The sequence below is a fragment of the Canis lupus genome, chromosome 5, assembly GCF_003254725.2.
Source record: "Canis lupus dingo isolate Sandy chromosome 5, ASM325472v2, whole genome shotgun sequence".
NCBI classification, from domain to species: domain Eukaryota; kingdom Metazoa; phylum Chordata; class Mammalia; order Carnivora; family Canidae; genus Canis; species Canis lupus.
In genome coordinates, this window is record NC_064247.1 from 52,659,402 (window position 1) to 52,678,936 (window position 19,535).

Below are 19,535 nucleotides of genomic sequence, written 5' to 3' on the forward strand. Positions count from 1 at the left end.
AAAGTAACTTGCCAAAGGTGACAAAGCGAGCAAGTGGCAGAGAAAGGATTTGAACCCAGGCAGTCTGGACCTCGAGCCCCTCATCCTAACAGCTTGTCCTTTTGGCTGCCTCTTTCTTGTGTAGAACTTTCCATTGTTCTCCCTGGTGTCCAGAGTCATAGGTAAGTTTCTGTCTGTACAAAGTCTAAGGGGTTTCCGGTCACTGTTGATTTTTTGTTTACTTTGCTGACCTGTTTGCTCTATGGGGACAGAAGCTGACAGCAGTGCTCCCTGCGTGGACCTTTCATGGACCTAGGAGCCTCGGCAGAAGCTCGGTCTCATACTGAAAATGAAGACATCTCGGCCGCAGGGGTGGAGGGCACTGGCAGAGCTGATTCTTCTCTGTGCTGCTCTGGGCTGCCTCAGTTTACCTGGCTCCAGGTAAGTGACGGTTACACATGATTCCCCAGTCAATCATGTGACAGGGAGTATAAAGCCACAGAGTGCTGACCGCCTCTTTGTTGAGTGCCTATTGAATAAGGAACATCTCTTGAAGCAGTTTGCATGCATTTGATAAAATATCAACAACTCCCTTGAAATTATTGTGGAACCAAGCATCTGACTTCAACAAAAGTGCCCAGAAGAAACTGACATGTTTGAATGTATTTTGTCACGCTGAGAAGAATAGGATACTTGTTCTGTGTTCTGAACAAAGCCCCGGTGTGATTCTTTATGCAAAAGAAGGTTTGTTGTGTATGGAAAAAAGAGCCAATTCACATCAATGATTTTAATTTATGGGAGGGACTCACTCTATCTGCTCATCAACCCAAACTCTTTGGGTTCTCAGGTGCTCTTGCTCACCCACTGGCGTTCTCTCTCTCTCTCTCTCGCTCTCTCTCATACACACATACACACACACTCCATATGTTCTCAGCAGATAAATGCTAATTGATTTATTTCATCATTTTGTTAACAGGATATAAAACAGGCTAAAGAAATTATCTGAGTGAAAGCTCAAACTTGAGCTTCAGTGAGACAAGTGCCAGTGACTTGGCAATTGGGGCATCCTCTCTACATGAAAAGTCCCTACCATGAATGCTGAAGCACTCAGGTGTCCCAGGCCACCTTGTGAGCAACCCTCTGGGAGGAAGGACTGTTAGTGCTATTCCTTTTGTTCATTCCATAAATGTTTCCTGAGCACAACCTCCCACTTACCGTGAGGAGCACCAGTACCCATTGGACACATGCCTTGGTCTCAGCTCTGTTTAGCACTCAGCTGCCACTGGGCACTGTCCCTAAGACCAGGACGGTGAGTGCTCACTACGCATTGCACACTCAACAAATAGTAACTATTATGATTGTCAAGAATCTCAACTTGGCCCCAAGAAGAACCAAGGTTACCAAGGCCTTCCTTAGGTGCACACACTCTGTATACACAGAGAAGGGTTATGGACCCGAGGAAATGTGTCTGGAATGGAGGTTTGAAGGGGCTCATAGCAACCCTGCCCACAGCAGTGACCCCTGCATGATACAGAGATGAGTAAGCCACAGAGAGCTTGTGTTCTCATGGAGAAAGCCAGCACGTGAGCACACTCTATGTGTACTGCTGCAAGAGAAGATACAGGGACAGGTGGGAACCAAGAGAGGGAGTGACCAGCTCTACTGGGCATGCAGGGTATGTGGGAAGGCTTCTAGAAGACAGGGTACTCGCACTGAATCTTTATATATGAATAGGTGTTGTCAAACGGCCAAGGCAGTGGAGGGAGCTCCAGGCAGAGGAAGCACCACAGACAAAGACATGGAAGTAGGACAAACCTGGTGTGTCCCTGAAGCTTCAAATCTATTTCAGGAGGCCTTGAGCACAGGCCACAGTGGAGTGCCACCAAAGTGGGAGTGAGCAGGGTCAGAGCAGAGAGGACCAAGAACACTGGGGTGCTGGCTAAGGAGCTTGACTCTTACCCTCCCAGGCAATAGGGAGCCATTGAAGAGTTCTAAGCCAAGGAGCAACATGATCATATTTATACATTAGAAGGTTCACTCTGACGTAGGAAGCGGAGGTAGGAGAGGGTAAGTAGAGGCCCTGTTCAACCCTCCAGCCATGTCCAGAGGTGGATATTAATCTCATACTTACACGGTGTAGAGTAGCAAAATGATCCTCAAAGAGAGGAGGAGATTCACTCACTCTCTGTCAGTCTCAAACCAGGTGTGGTGCTCGGCCCCTCCCCGTGATTTCCACCGGGCAGCCCTGCAAGCAGCAGGTATTTGAATTCCTATGTCAAGCGTGGAAGAACAGGCTTCAGTTCTGAAACAGGAGAAGCTGAGACCTCCCTCCTATTAGCTGAGAACGGTTTCTTGTCTTGAGTTCTTCTTATAATCAAGCCAGATGAACTCATCACACTGTCACCAGACCGGTGGCTTATTTATTGCCACTCTGTGCCAGGCACTGAGCTACATGAGCTCTCATCCCTCACGGTTATCTGGGGTACGTGCTGTTGTTTACAGTGTAACCGAGAGGAAAAGAAACTAAGATTGAGAGATAATGTCATTGTCACAAGGCTACTTACTTCATATGTAACAGAATATGGATTCAGATCCAAGACTTTTTCTGGTTCCAGAGCTCCTGTGTAACCCTGCACCATTCTACCTCTCAAGTGCATTATCCCCTCTCGTTGTGTATCTGACCTACTGGACCTCCATGCCCCTTCTCTGTCCCTGGGCCACACATTTGTTGCCTTGAAAGGTTGCTTTAAATTTCACGCCTACAATGGCAACTGACAGGGAAAGGAGAAATTGAAAATCTGCCACCCAGAGGCTGCCCCTTCTAGCAAAGAGAAAGGATGCTGGTTGCAGAGGGGATGCAGCTGCCTAACAAATTGTGTGTGACAAGAAAGTTGTTGTGTCAGGACATTTCTACAGAAAGCCAAAATATATTGACATACCGCATCTATATAAGCTGATGGCTTGCAATTTACTGCTGACCTAATCCTGCCTTACTCGGTGGATCCATCTTTATTTTGATCAGAAACTCCTGTTAGAAAGAGAGTAAGAGACAGGGACCCAGTGAAATATGTCCTGATGTTGGCAGTAGCTTTCCACACACCTCGAGGAAAGGCACATCCCTGCCATTCCTTATGTAGAGAGATATGTTCCAAGAACCTGTAGCAGGGTGTTTATTGTAGTATTATTTGCAATGGAAAAACAGTGGGAATATGTAAATGTCCTTCAAAAAAGAAAAAGAATAAATCGAATGCAATTTATGTCCTCTGATGGGATATCTAGGTAAAGATCTCTTTATGAACAAACGAGCATTGGGCTCAGACATAGAGATTGACAAAAGCAATTTACACAATGAGATGTACAGTAAGAGTAAAGCATACAAAAACAGTGTTCTATGTCACACATATGGATAGATACATAAAAATATTTAAAGGATTCAAGGATATGTGTAAATTCCTAACAATAGTTCCCTATGAAAAGGAGGAGAAGGAAATGGAACTGGACTGGTATCACACGCAGATGAGAAATGTATAGGGTTATTCATTTTTATTTAAAAAAAGAAAGACTAGAGGCACCTGGGTGGCTCAGTTGGTTAAGCATCCAACTCTTGATTTTGGCTCAGGTCATGATCTCAGGGTTGTGGGATGGAGCCCTCACATTGGGCTCAGCTCATCAGAGTCTGCTCAGGATTTTCCCTTTCCCTCTCCCTCTGCCACTCCTCTGCTCATGCTCTCTCTTTCTCTCTCCAATAATGAATGAATGAATGAATGAATGAATGAATGAGAGACACTTGAAGGAAATATACCAAAATGTTAATAATTGCCAATCCTGTGTTGTGAGTACATGAGTGTTTATTACTTTATTTTCTGTACTTCTCTGGGCATGTTTAAGTTTTCAACATTAAAAACATACAGAGGATTTTTTTAAAAAAGATTTTATTTATTTATTCATGAGAGACAGAGAGAGAGAGAGGCAGAGACACAGGCAGAGGGAGAAGCAGGCTCCATGCAGGGAGCCCGATGTGGGACTCGATCCCAGGACTCCAGGATCATACCCTGGGCCGAAGGCAGGCTCTAAACCGTTGAGCCACCCAGGCATCCCCCATACAGAGGATTTTGAGTGACAGAGTCAATTCAGCGAGTCAAAAGTCCATCTAGTTTATTTCTGTAAAAATCCATAGGTGTGAGAGCCGTTAGCTATATCCCTACACAGAGGCCAGGATTTAAAGATGCGACTTAGTGTCAGCCTTTCTTTCAGATTTGCGTTTTGTAGGGCTAATAAACCACACACATCCCAACTGCTGTAATTTACAAACATACTATTTACGCAGCTGATTACTTCATTATATTGCCACCTCCATAATGAAAATGGGGCACAAAAATGAGACATCCGGTGGCTCTAACTACTTTTTACCAAGTTCCTTCTGTAAATGATCATCTTGCCTATTAACAGGCTTTCAAATCTTAGAGAGGAAAATAATTGTGACTCTGAATAGTGTGTGTGTGTGTGTGTGTGTGTGTGTGCACTCCTGTTACTTATCCACCCCGTCTCAATTGTGGCCCAGAATTGGGTTGATCATTGCTGAAAACACAATGTAACTGTTTCTGAGTTGAAACAGGAAGAAGGTACCCTGCCGAGCTGTCAAATATATACTTAGGAGAAGCCGAATCACAGACAGTATTGTTTTGTCAAACCTGGGCAAATTAGTAGATAAGAGCACATTCTGAGCCCCCCCACTGGTGTGCAGCATCCTGCCTCAAGTAACCATTTTAAAGCATCCACCTGTGGTTTCCAGGAGAGTCTTTGACCTTTCGTTAAAGATCCAACTTTACTAGGCAATTGATTTTTGCTGGTCTCTGGGGCGGTTGTGGAGATGGATTTCACTGTAGTTAATATTATACTCTTTTTAGGACTTTTGCCAAGTGAGAATGTATTGTTAATGACCTTGTCTGGAGTGATGTACTATGTATTTGAGTCAGTGGAAGCTCTGTGATGCTCTCCCTAATGACTCAATCTTGGACGCAAGGAGGGAAGAAGCGTTGCACGGAGAAGGAGGGCACCGGTAGAGTGGATGCTGGCCTGGTTCCCGGTTTGGGGAAACGGTTGCAGAGGTTCTAGAGTCCAACAGACCTCAGCTAAGACCCTCAGACCACCGCGAACCAGCTGTATGACTCTCAGGCATTTCCCTCATCTATCCAAGCGGCAGTGTCTTCTCACATTGCTGTGGGGACTCCGTGAGATAGCACAGGTCAAACTCCGTGCTCGCGTCTTGACACGTCCTGGGTGCTCAGCAAATCTGTTTCCTTTCTCATCTCTCGTGTCTTGGAAAGGAACACAGATGACAAAGATCTTACAGTGTTATATGCTCTCCGATGGAAGAAAAGCAAAATCTTAATAATACACCCATCATGTTACACGTAGGGAAACTGGAGGCCTAGACAGATTCAGTGACACGTTCATTTATTCATTCTACGGAATGACCCACTGAGTGCCAGGAACTCAACAAAAAGGGTTCCCTTACTTTCTGGGCGTATTTCAGGTCTCACATCGCTTGACTGCTCCGCAGATGTGACACTGCCTGTCTCCCCACCACCCACCCTGGCCTCACCTATGCCCCCACCCACTGCCCTCTGCTGCCTGTGCTCAGGACTGGCAGGGCACCAACCTTTCTTGGTCTGCGGGTGGTAGTGATGTTCCGCAAGGACTTACCCTTGGCCTTTGTCTCCTCTCAAGAACAGTCTCATCTTCTTCCATAGCTTTGCACGATCAGATCCATATCTCTTGTGAAAATCTCTCTTCTGAGTGTGAACCCCACGTAGGAACCAATTGCTGAATACTCTATACAGGTGTTCCATGAGCACCTGGAACTCAGCATGTCCCAACCACATCTTCCCCGACAAGCCCTTTTGCTCCTAAACAGGAAACAAGCATCGGCTCGAACCCCTTCCTCTCTAATGCCTTCCTATTCCACCTGCGCAGTGCCTCATATACCTGTCCTCCCCAAGTGCTCTCCCCCAGACGCTGCCATGGTTCAAGCTCGCATCACTCGTTGGTGCTACTGCCAAGAGGCTCTTACCTGCTTGTCCCACGTCCAGGCTTTCCCCACCCCTGCCCAGGCTCCATACTGTAGCCCCTAAAAAGCAAAGCTCTGGCCATGGGGCCTGCATGCTTAAAAACTTTGCCTAATGGATAAAGTCCCAAAGAGCTAAGATAGGAGATCTGGTTCTCTTTTCCCATTCTAAAACAAACTGAGAGTTCCAGAAGGCAGAGCCTGTGTTCTCTATGTGCCTGTGTCCCTGTAGCTCAGTACCCTGAATGTTGTTTGTTCTCAGCCAATGTTTCATGGACTCTTAACATGATAGGGTGCCTTAAAGACCATCTAGTCCAGGGGTGTCTGGATGGCGCAGTTGATATGCATCCAACTCTTGATTTGGGCTCAGGTCATGATCTCCGGGTAGTGGGATCAAGCCTGGCATTGGACTCTGTACTGGGCATGGAGCCTGCTTAAGAGTCGCTCTCTCTGTCTCCCTCTGCCCCTCTCCCCTTCAAAAAATAAAAATAAAAAAACAAAACAAAAAACAAAATACCATCTAGTTCAAACCTCTCCTTTCCTACAGCATAACACAAGACCCGCAGAGAGGGGGGATTTGCTTAAAGTCCTCTATCCAGCTGTGGTTGTATTACCTGCATATCTATAGCAGTTTAGAGTTTATAAAGTGCTTTCATATGTGCTTTCTTAGTTAATCATAGAAAAAACCTTGTGGGATATCTATAGTTCTCCCGTTATATAGATGAGAAAAAGTGGAACTCACACAGGTAGAAAAAGCACCCCAAGATCCCCCAACTGCTGATCTTCTGCTCTGAGCTCAGTACTCTTTCAACCATAGCTAGCCAAAATGTAAAGCACTTAGGACTGTTCAGTAACTGTTTGCTGGATGACTTAACCTATACTTGAATTATAAACTACTAGCCTCACATAATTGAGCAAATATATATTTACTGAGTGGGTGGGAGGGATGGTTGCATGTATACTTAATTCCCTTCTGACACTTGACTGTGTTTTCTCATGATGATCCTGTAGAAGTGAAAGGCCACAATCTCTTGAGTCAAACGCAGTCAATGAGAGCCTTGCCAAGAGCAGACAAACACGGAGTGTGGATGTCACGCTGATGCCTATTGATTGTGAACTGTCCAGCTGGTCCTCCTGGACCATGTGTGATCCCTGTCAGAAGAAAAGGGTAAGTACTCTGGCCTGGGGGGAGCTGTAAGCTTCAAGAAGCCCTATCTCTCAGCGAGATTGGCTGGGGCAGTGCTGACAGTGACTGGCACATGGTAGGACCTCGATAAATATTGGCTTATTTAATTCATGAATTCTGTTCCTCTGTGCTTCCAAGTAGTAGATCCTTTCTTCGACCTTCCAGTTATTTTCCTAGCATATCTCTCCTGGCTCTTGTTAACAGCTTCCTTCTCTGACTTACTGCCTCCAACTTTGCTATCTCAATGCATCTTCATTGTGCAACCAGAGGAGCTATCAAAAATGCAAGTCTGGCCTGTCTTTTCCCAGCTTGAAACCATTTGAAGTCTACACATGGCCCTTAGGCTCAAATCCAGACTCATGACATTCATGGCCTCCAGAACATAGACCTGGATGACATCTCCATAAAACGTCCCCTGCTCCAGCACACAGAACACTTGACTCTCTCTGACCACTTCTCATGCCCTCTCTGCCTTTATTCATGCTGTTTCCTCAGGCTGGAGTGACCTTCCCCATGTCCATCACTGGCTAACACATACTCATGATTTGAAATTCTTATAAGCCACCTCTCTGAGCCTCTCCTTGACTTCTCAGCCATATGCTCAGTTAGATAGGCCATCTCTGAGCTGTAATAGCTCTGTATTCTTCCTGTCACTTACTTTCCCTTAATTGTTTACCTTTATGTTAAATGGTGAGCTGTTGAAGGTTTATTCAGTTCTGTATAGAATTCGGTGCAGTTAAATTTCTGGAACATAATGGGTGCTCCATAAATGTATATTGTTTGATTTCATGATATTTTATGACACCTCTGTAAGAAAGGGAAGACAGTTGTGACACTTTCCGTGAGGCAGATGAGTAAAACAGACTCAGAACGGGTGGTTTGTCACATTCACCTGGTAGCAAATAACAGGCCTTGAACTCAGCCTTCTGGCTTCTTGCATGGTGTTTTCCCATAAAACAACCTCACAACAACAAATAAACCACGTGGTCTTTGCAGTATTTGTTATTCAGGTTCCCTTGTCCTAAGAGAGCTGACCCAGGATCCCAGCTGTGGGCAGAGCAGGTGTGTCAGAGAAGAGAGAACAATCGCCATTTCCCCAACTCCTCAGGACATCAAAGCATCCATGGGCTAAGACCCTAATGAGGTTGTGAAAGTGAGCCCAGGACAGTTAACTGGAGCTTTGTGAAGATTCAAGCTGGATCATTCCATTCCCAAAGTGAGCTTTATTGCTGAAGTTATCAACATCAATCCAATTATCTGTATAATTGCTTCATCTGCCCCATAAACCAGGAAGACTCAGTGCGAGTCAGCCAGCCAGCCAGCCAGAGCTCTTCACTCGGAGCTTGTTACGCGCTTGCCCTCAGTGGACATCATCACTCTCTGCAGGGTCACTGGCTGGGAGTATCAAAACCTTCCTACTGGCATTTCGAGATGTCTCTTTTCATCATTTCCACGTTCCTCAAACCCATTTTGTCTTTGGAGCCTGGGGCTGGTCATCTAGCATATTCTTTGCAGACCTCATCTCTGTCCTGCCAGTCTCAGCCTTCCAAGAAGAAAGACCCTCTGGAAGTGCAAAAGAGCATGGGTGAATGGTTGTCTGTATTTGGGGGTGGGGCAGGATTTCCAGACACTATCCAACATGGTTAGCTAACAACATGGTTGGTTACCATGGCATTCTTCAAAGGGGCTGCTACCTTGGTTTGTATCCTTTTGTTGCACCAGATTCTTACCTACAACTAAGATTTGGAAGCCACCAACTCTGATTACTTTCTCCTGGGAATTATTTCTCATTGCCTCATAGTAAAATGCTGAACCTAACCTAACTGAGGTCTGGGAGACCCCGCGTTACCTGTCCCTGGCTATATCTCCCTCCACCCGTGGCCATCTGCCCTCTTGTACCCTTCTCTCCAGCCATGAGTAATTTCTTTTTGCATTCTGAAACAAGGCACACTCTAGTCTCTCAGGTTTGGTATAGCAGTTTTCTCCATCCAGATTATTCTTCTCTACCCTCCTCATGCCACCTCTTCCTGTTTGCCTGATATCTCTACTCTCTTTGCATCTCTGAGTTTGCATCAGGGATGCCCCTAACAGTTTAAGGAGCAGTCTGTCTTTCCTTATCACACTGTGTTGTCACTGGCTGGTGCTTACCATCACCACCACCACCATCTGTGACAACCTCTTTGAGAGCATGCTAGAGGCCAGGACCATGATTAAAACCAAATAAATAAGCAGTTACGGAATGAACAGGTCCCAGGGTGAAAGGTACAACATAGGCAATATAATCAAGGATATTATAATAGCGTTGCATGGTGACAGATGGTAGTTACACTTGTGGTGAGCATGATGTAATGTATAGAGTTGTGGAATTACTGTGTTATGCACTTGAAACTAATGTAACATTGTCAACTGTACTTCAGTAAAAAAGAAAATACAAACAAGCATAAACACCTACCTTTTCAACATTGGGTGGCTCAATTAATGTTCTAGAAATTCAGTATTTTTGGAATAAACAAACAGGAAGTTAGAGAAATATTGACTGCTAAAAATTATTAATAATAATAAAGAAAAATAAGTATAAGAAATTGTGTGCCAGCTACGTACCAGACAACATAATTTGATTTCACATATAAATCATATATGTAATTGAAACTCGATAACTGTGTGTTTAGGTAATTCATTGCCCCTACTCTATAGATTTAACAAAATGAGATCACAGAGGCTAAGTAACTTGCCAACATCACATAACTACAAAGTATCAGAGTCAGGTGCCCCTGCTTTTTCATTTATAAGATACTAAGTAAACAAGAACCACTTGAATCAACCCACTGGAGTAATCAAGCTGAGAGATTGTGGTTTTGTATTATTGAACTGGCTATGTCTACTCACCCTATTGAACTGGTCTACTCACCCTTTGACTCTGAAGCCAGGGTTTTTCTCCCATTCAGCAAATCTTTATTGATCACTGGAGCTGCAGAGATCAAAGGCAAGGTCTCTGCCCTCAGAGAGCTCACAGTCTAGTTCAAACAGGCAAGCCAACAGCCAATTGCAACATGGACCCCGGAGTGTACCCCTCAGTTCCTGAGGTCCCCGAGCCTCTGCCCCTGGTTCACCTTGCTCCTCTCTGCCATAGTACAGACATGCCTCCTTGCTCCGGCCCTCTCAGTTCTATGGGGAACCGTGTAACTTCTCTGACAAGGAAGTTGAAGACTGTGTTACCAGCAGACCATGCAGAAGCCAAGTGCGATGTGAAGGCTTTGTGTGCGCACAGACAGGTATAAAGGGATGCAGGAGTGGGAGGGGAAATCTAGCAAATGAAGTGATGAGACCTAATGATGGGGGGGACTGGCCATAGCTTAGTGCTCAAGGTCAGGGTCATATGTCAGGCTGGGAGGCCTCCTTGCCCTCCTTGATCTCTCTTTACATGTATTATTTCACAAAAACAGCCCTATAGAGTAGGTGTTAATATTATCTCCACTGAATGAATGAAGAAATTGAGACTTGGGGAAGTTACTTGCCCAACATCATACAGCAGGTAAGTAGAAGAGCTGCGGCGAGAAATTTGGGATGCAAATTACATTCACTGACGTGAAGGACACCAAAAGAACGTGTGCTGGAATCAGGAATCCTGAGTCAAGTCTCATTTTGACTTTGTGACCTAGGAGAAGTCACTTAATCTTTCTGCATGTTGGTCCTCTCAACAAAATTGAAAGTGATGTTAGTACTTTACAAGCGTGCTCTAAGCATTAAGTGGCACAATGGATATGAATATTCTTTGCAGCGCTGCCTCTCTCAGAGGCTTGGGGCTCAGTACAGCTTGGGGCTCAGTACCTACAATGGTTACACAGGTGGTTAGATCATTTATCTCTGAACAGTTTTTGCAGAGATAGTTCTTGACTTTTGCATTTCTGCATAACCAAGTATAGCATGGCCCCTAATATGTGATATAGTCAGTAAAATTTTTTGGTTAAAGGAAGTAAAGGAGAAAAAGGACAGATGGATGGACAGAGGGAAGGAAATAAATAATCATCTGCTGCAGAACTAAGTCAACACTTGTCTTTCCAACTCATTCATCTTATGAATTCAAGCAAACCTGTGCCTATTTCTCAAAGTCTGCCACAGAACTCCGAGTATTTTGACCCAAACTATCTAGATTGGTTGTTGCAACTCTCTACAGTCACTTTACTCATGTGGACTGTGCTTCAGGATTTTTCAGGAAAGAGTTAGAGATTTTTAGAGGAATTTCTAGGGCTTATTGCAAATGCAGGATTCTATGTAATAAATCTGAAAGACTTTTACAGGTGTGTCCATGGACTCATTATGGCCAGTGTTCCATGATTCTGACCAGAGTCATAATGGTTATTCAGGCAGGCTTTAGTTTAAGTGCCTTGTAAGAAATGTTTGAAGACCAGATTGATATTCTTCTACTATTAATATTGGTTATAAATGATCAGACACACCTAAAGAAACAGGGTCACCTGTCTTACAGGCTTTATCCCCCAAGAATATGTAAATAAGAAAGGGAGTCAAGTCAGGGGGGTAAGACATTTAAAGGAAGCAAAAGTGCTGCAAATCTTGAATATATAGTCCAAATACTTTTAAAGCTTAAAAATAATCTAAATGGCTATGGTGTTGAAGTTGGTGTTGCTCAGTGGGAAGAATTTGTGATTAGAAATCCATAGTTTCCAATCCTGTTGCAAATATTTACCAGCCATGGGCATTTGGCCTACCCAAACAGTAATTAGAGGAATGACTCTTATCTAGCACTTACCATGAGCCACTACCATTCCATTTATTCATTTAAACCCCCCAACAAGGGGGGGCGGTTAAGAATGGATGACCTCCCTATTTTACAAATGAGCAAACTGAGGCAGGGAGGTCAGGTAACCTGTGGAAGGTCACACAGGTAGCAATGTGCAGGACCCTGCAGGACCCTAGCCAGCCTCAGGGAGAGAAGTCTAGACTTCCCTCCTGTCTGGCCACTTTGATCCTGCCCACACACTTTCCCTTTCCCCATCCTTAATAATCTCCCCTCCAAGTGCATTGGGAAATGCAATACTGGCTTCTTGGGGGGAAGAATGTTAATGCCCTACTGACCCACCTTGATACATGAGGACTAATCAAAGTGGCATGAAAGACCCAGGAGCATGTCTGGCCATAGTTGGTGCTCATCCCATGTTTGTTCCCCTCTTGGCAGCCATGTGACTATAGGTAACACTCTTTCTCCTTACAGGGAGGTGTGTAAACCGCAGACTTCTCTGCAATGGGGACAATGACTGTGGAGACCAGTCTGATGAAGCGAACTGTAGGAGGATTTATAAAAAATGTCAGCATGAAATGGAACAGTACTGGGCAATCGGCCGTCTGGCCAGTGGGTAAGTCACTGTCTTTCTGCCGTATAGATAGGAAGGCACAAAATCAAATGTCAGTCTGCTTGAGAGGAAGGGAGCTGATTTTGGCAGAGTTGCTCCTTTCTACCTTTCTGAAAAAAGATTATGGTGTAAGTGGATGCTTGTAGCCGCTCTCTGAAGAAGGCTCCAGGGAGCTCCAGGGACATGTCTTGAGGAGAGGTACAGGCCACACAGAGGGCTGGGCTAGGAACACTAGGGACAGAGCTGTGTGGAGACCATCCAGGCTTCACCCTGGGGCTGGGCGGGGGAGAATGTTTATTTAACACCTGTTATGTGACTGTGTTAGGTGCTTTCTAAGCATCACCTCCAAATCCTATTGACAGCTTTCAGGGGAGGTTTTAATCTGCTTCTGTATATCTAGGCCCCAGCATAGGGCCTGGCCCAGAGGTTAGGCCCCTAAGTTGTTAGTGAAGAAATGGATTTCCAAGATGGGTCTGCAGTCTGTATTTCAAGCTTCTGGGGATCTCTGAGTTGCTCTAATCCTCTAGAGAGATCAGAGGAGTGAGATCAAAAGGGACCAAGCTAGCCTGGTGTTTTCCCTGATTTCCTGCCACATTCTGCAGCTTCTTAGTTTCCAAGAGGAAGGGTGAGAGCCTCCCCTCACATGTACTAGAAGTCATCGTATATGATGCAGTATGGGGAGAACAGTAACCCTGAGTGGAATTCACTTTCTTCCTAAACATAAATCAAATCTCACTCCTTAAAGGTTGTCATCAGAGAGAGAGATACTCCTCATATGGGGAAGACCTGCTTTCAGGACCACTTCTAAACCTGTGACTATAATCTCCACCTCCTCAATAAGGAAACTGAGGCCTAGAAAAGTTAAGAGAGTTCCTAGGTTCACATGACTAAGAGGTCAACAGAGTGGATATTCCAAGTCAGCCAGACTGGATCACGTAGGAGGAGATGGAAGGACAGCTCACTGGCCCTGGGACCTTGCGGGAGGCACGTTTGTAGGCGGGGCTTCAGTTTTGTCATCTGTAGAAGGAAGTCGATAATATCCTTCCCTCAAGTTCTATAAGGATCAAATAAGCTACTGTGGTTGTAGCAGACAAGCAAAGAGCTTATGTGGTGGGGAGGATGCAGACTGGCAGTAAGACCTTGGGCAGGTCAGTTACCCTCTGTACCTTACCCTCCTCCTCTGTGAAATAAGCACCATCATCATAATCGATATGTCTTTTTTTTTTATAATCGATATGTCTTAACGATTAATCCTTATAAGGATTAAATGAGCCAATATTTGTAAGTCGATTACAACAGCTGCCTCCACAAAGTAAACACATCATTGTACTGGTTCATAAAAATAAATGTATAGACATTGTTATGATGCATGAAACTCTGTCACAGGGAAGAGAGCCTGAGATGATTCTGTTAGGAACAGAACTGAGGCCAGTGCGCAGAAGCTGAGGGAACACAGAACTCCTTCCAACCACACAAAAAAAGAGCTTTCAGTAGCAGTCATAGCTGGGCAGGATGGAGGCCTGCCTCGGGAGGCAGTGAGAAATAAAGCTACAGCCTGGATTTTCATCCATTCTAGACAGACATGATGATATCTGCTGCCCGGGGCATGGCGGGACACTATATATGGTGATCCGTACAAAGAGCCACCCACTGCTGGTCTGGTTCCAGTTAGCTCCTAGGTAAATGATAATCATTCAGTGTCTTGTGATGGAGATCATGGAGGATTGAAGAAGGAAACCACCACCCTCGAGGGCACACAGTCTAGTGGGACAAATAATACCAAACATTTATCATAGACCAAGCAGTGTTTGAACACAGTGGGTGTATGTAATCCTCACACCATGAAGCAGGAATTGTCCTCGTGCCCATTTTACAGATGACGAGACCGAGGTACAGAGAGGCTAGCTGGTTTGCCCAAGGTCACATTACTAGTAAATGGCAGAACAGGGATTTGACTCCAGGTGTCTGGCCCCGGAGTTCATGTTCTTAGCTATTTTGTTAAGCCATTCTCCTAAGCTAATGGTAAAGTACAGAGTGATAACTCCTTGAGGGGGCAAGCACAGCAAGTGTTGGACGTCCAAGGCAACAACAGAGCTCAATCTTTCAAGACAAGAAAGAGATAAAACAGTGAGTGGCTGCAAAGGCGTTCTGGGTACAGGGAACAGCACTTCTGCAAAAGAGAAGGAGCAGAGCACACTGGTGGAAGATTAAGCATCTCCAAATGGCTGGGACTAGGGTATGTGATCGTGGTCGGGAAGGGCCAGAGGTGAAGCTGGAAAGCTGGTTTGGACCAGATACTGGGGACCTTGAATGTATAGGAGACAAATATCTTGAAGGTATAGGAGACAGATCTCCTCCACCGAGGAGATTTGGTTTCATCATGAGGGTCTACCAGTCAAGATTACATAAACCGATGACCCTAACCTCTCCCCCCTCTCCATGCCTTCCCTGCAGGGTAAATCTGTTCACCAACAGTTTTGAGGGCCCAGTACTTGATCACAGGTATTACGCCGGAGGATGCTCCCCCCATTACATACTGAACACGAGATTCAGGAAGCCCTACAATGTGGAAAGCTACACCCCACAGGTATGTGACGGCCAGGAGGCCACTGCCGGGCAAGGGAAGGAGCGTGTTCTAAGGAGCCAGCTGGCCGGGAGTCGAGGCTCTGCCCCGCGGCCTGCTAGCTGGTGAGCGTGGATGTATCACTTCTCCTTGAGCTTCCATCCTTTATATGTAAAATGGACAGTTCCTTCCTCTGGGCAGAGTGGTGAGGCCGGCGTGCCACGTACAGTAACAGCAAGAGTTGCAGCAGCAGAATTATTTGAGCAACAGCATCAGAGCTGCTGGAAGACAGAAGTAGAGCTTCGGATTCAGAGACTCACAGACTGGGTGACTGTGCAGGATAGCACCCGAGTAACCCTACATGCTCTGAGCCTCAGTTTCTCAGTCTTTACATTGAGGGTTGGAAGGGTTCTGCGAGGATCAGTGAGACCACGTGTAAAAATGCGTAACACACGCAGCAAACCCCTGGCTTCATGGTGAGTCCTCAGGAAATGTAAACCGCTTTCTTGTTGCTGCCAGTCCCCATCTATTAGAACCAGCATTCTGCGAAGCCTCTTAAATCCAAACTGGCTCTGTCAATATAAGCCTGTGTTGCTATGAACATGCAAACTTCAACGCAATATGCACAGAGAGTGGGGTTTGGGACACACAACGCACATACACGCTGGAGATCCAAAGGAAGGATGTGAGTTCCAGCCTACTTTGGGCTGAGATCCTTCTCCATGCTGGGCCTCCTCCTCCTCCTCTTCTCCCCATGCATGCTTAGTGGCAAAAAAAAAAAAAAAAAAAAAGCCCAGGGACGAGCACAGCCTGCCCTACAGTACCCACTGCCATTCCCCTCCTTGGTCTCTACTTTCAAGGGAGGATCTCAGCGCAGCCATTTATCATCGCAGTTGAAATAGCCCCTGACCCGGCAGGACATACATCGTAGGTCTTCCCTCTGCAGAGCCAGTGGTTTCGGAGTGTCGAGTCAGGCACTGTGTGTGTTTTATCCACATAGATTCAATCCTCAGAACAAGCCTAATGGGAGGAACAATCATCATCTCTGTTTTACACATGAAGAAATTGAGGCATACAGAGGTTACATTGGTCATCCAAGGTTGCTCAACTGGAAAACAGTGGTGACGTGTTCCACTTCAGGCCACCTTACCCCAGGCCACACTGGGAATCACTTCTCCCTTCCTCAGCAGCTGAGTGTTACGGGAACTGCAGGCAACCGGCAGCTGACGTGTATGAGTGGAGACCCGTGGGGACTGGTCCCTCCAAGGCCATCCCGCCAAGGCCATTTGGCAGCTCCCCTGTGCACAGAACAATACACACTGATTTTTGAGCAAGCAGCTCTTCTAAGTTCTCTGGCAGACACTTTCCTTCCATGCCACTTCATCCCTGCTGCACCCCCTTTGACCAGGCCTCGTCCACTATCAGCTGCTCTTCCCTGATAGCCTCCACACTGGCCTGTCTCTCTGACCCTAGATCCATTCCTTCCAGTGCAACCTCTGTGTTATCCCAAAATGATCTTTTGGAGGCTCAGCTATGTCTATGTTGGTTCATCTTTGGATTAAGTCCACATTTCAGAGCCTCTAGTAATGCAGAAACCTCAACGTTTTTTTGCCAGCACACACCCTCACAACACCTGTCCCTTCCTCTCACTGTTGCATCTTCTGGGTCAACCACACTAGAATCCCTGAACTTTGTAGAATGCGTCCTCTTCTTTCCAATGGACTTTGCCTAAGCCGAGTCCCCAGGCCAGAGTGTTCTCTTGCATTTCTACCAGCTGAAACTCAAATCAAGCACCCACTCTGAGTATCTCCCACAATCTCTCTCTCCTACTGGATTGGGAGCCATAGGGCTGGGGCCCCAGTTGGCCTTCAGGTTTCTGTATCCAGAGCCTCTAGTTGGAGAGCCTTACACACAGGAAAAGTACAGTGGAGATCTGTTGACTTGTATTGAACTGATGTGAGTCAAATGAAATGAGACATTCTCTTTTTTCCTCCTTTAGACCCAAGGCAAATACAAATTTGCACTGACAGCATATGAGTCGTACTCAGATTTCGAACATAACATCACAAAGACAGAAAGAAGCACATCCAGTTTCAGCTTTGGTTTTAAAATACCTGAAATATTTGAATTTGGCATTAGCATGGCAAGTGATAATGGCAAACATTTTATTAGCAGAATCAAGCGATTCTCTCACACCGTAAGTACCCTCTACTGCTCTCTAATGTACGTATTTTTATTATGTATGTATTTTTCCATTTGAATTTTCATGCCTAGATGTGTCTGTGTTCCCCATTACTACTAAGCCTCATAACCAGGTATATTTCTGTGGTCTTGATAATCTTCTCACACACACACACAAAAGCATGGTCTTATACGGACTTACTTTTTAGAAAGACCAGGCTGAGGCATATAGTTACTTTCTTCTTCTATATTTATGTTCTCTCCCTTTCTGGTGAACTTTATCCCATGGTTTTCTTTTTTTTAAAGATTTTTTTAAAAGATTTATTTAAGAGAGAGAAAGAACACACAGAGGGGCAGAAGAAGGGGGACAAGTAGACTCCACAATGAGCCCAGAGCTCCATCCTATGACCTGAGATCATGACCTGAGCTCAATTGACTGAGCCACCCAGGCGCCCCCACCCCACCATGGTTTTCATTAAGCTTGAGATTGTAGCTTTTCCAGCCAAATCATCTCTGGAGGTATTTCACCCCCAGCAGTTTAACTTTTATCCTAAATATTCAGCTGAAGTCCCCCTCCAGAATGTCACCCAAGACCTCTTCTCCGACCTCTTAGGGCATCTGGTAGAGTCAGCCACACCATCACACACCTGTTCCCCCTGCTTGCCTGCTGCTCCTCATCACTTCCCTTTCTGGGTTCTAATCTTCTCTCCTGCTCTTTATTTAATTTGAGGCCATCTTTTCTTTTTCTTACCCTTCAGCCATACCAGGTGACCTCTTCTGTTCACCCCCCACACCACGAGGGCAAACTGTGCACCTTCATCGCTGCTTCTGACCTTTCTGTTACATTCTGACCTGCACTGCACACTCTTTGGGCATCATTACCTGGATGCCTCGTGGACATTCCAAAGCAATCTCTTCCTCCCAAATTTTCCACGTTAAATAGCATTTGTTCCCTTCTAATTTTCTAGGCTAAGCATTTCTGAATAGTATTTCACTCTCTCTTCTCTTCATTTCCACATTTTTTGGCCATCAAATCATTCAGTGTCACTCTCCAATATTTCTTAATCTAACTCTGATTATATCTTAACTAGCCTGGATCCTTGCACCTCTTGCTTGGTCCCCCTGAGGGGTCTCCTGTCTCCCGACTTGCCCCTTCAGATTTATGTGCTGCCAGAAAGACACTTCTACAATCCTAATCTAATCATGGCACCTGCTCCCCCTTGCCTCTAAGATGGAGGTCAAAGCCTGTGAGTTGGTGGAAGAGGAGTCATTGAACCGGGAAGTAAAGGGATATGATGTTGGAGAAGCAGGTGACAGGCAGCCCTGAGGAACCTTGAATTCTTGAGTGAGGAAGATGCATTTTATTCTCTAGTCCCTGAGCATTTTCAACATGGGTGCAATATGTTAGAAAATTAATCTGAGTGGAACATGGAGGAAATCAAGTCATCTATAATGATTCATATGAGGAAAAAGTGATGAAGGGCTTAGAAATATCTGCTGCTGAAATACCAACCACCAGAAAATGAGTAGTAAACTTTAACAAGATTGTTATGGTCTTTGCATGTTTTTCCTTATCTGTGCTCTGAGCCATTTGGTGGCACAGGCTGTTTCTTTCATCTTTAGACTTACGATGGCACTTAGTAGGTGTTTAAGACTGAAATATAGTGTCGCCTGGGGGCTGAGTGGTGGAGCATCTGCCTTCGGCTCAGGGTATGATCCTAGGGTCCTGGGATTGAGTTTGCGTCGGGCCCCTCACAGGGAGCCTGCTTCTCCCTCTACCTATGTCTTTGCCTCTGTGTGTGTGTCTCTCATGAATAAATAAGTAAAATCTTTAAAAAGAAAGACTGAAATATAGTGATGAAGGGTGGGACTGATGTAATACAGCATGGTATGTGCTCTAAGGGAAATATAAGCAAAGTGCAGTGGCATCCTGGAGAATGGAGTGGGAAATTCAGAGATGGTGCCATGAAGGCAGCAGTAGCTGAGCAGGTGTTTAAAATATAAGTAGATGGGCATCAAGAAGACAAGGGAGGAAAGAGCATTTAAAGCAGAAGGAACAGCATGTGAAAAATCATATTACAAAGAGAATGGCAGATTTGGGGAAAAATGAGAAGTTACACGGATGCTGATGTATGGTGTGGGTGGTGGAAAATAGGAAAGTATGGGAAGAATACTTCACTGCCAGCGGAC

At 45.4% G+C, this 19,535-nt stretch overlaps 1 protein-coding gene across 1 annotated transcript in view; it reads left to right on the plus strand.

Annotated features, from left to right (window-relative positions):
• Positions 1-227: 227 nt before the first annotated feature.
• C8B (complement C8 beta chain) overlaps positions 228-19,535 on the plus strand; it is a 38,299-nt gene continuing 18,991 nt past the window's right edge. Inside the window, exons 1-6 of the mRNA XM_025427777.3 lie at positions 228-420; positions 7,058-7,214; positions 10,363-10,504; positions 12,463-12,604; positions 15,056-15,188; positions 17,164-17,361. Coding sequence (XP_025283562.1) covers positions 329-420; positions 7,058-7,214; positions 10,363-10,504; positions 12,463-12,604; positions 15,056-15,188; positions 17,164-17,361 — 864 coding nt within the window. The 5' untranslated portion in view covers positions 228-328. The remainder of the gene's footprint in view (positions 421-7,057; positions 7,215-10,362; positions 10,505-12,462; positions 12,605-15,055; positions 15,189-17,163; positions 17,362-19,535) is intronic.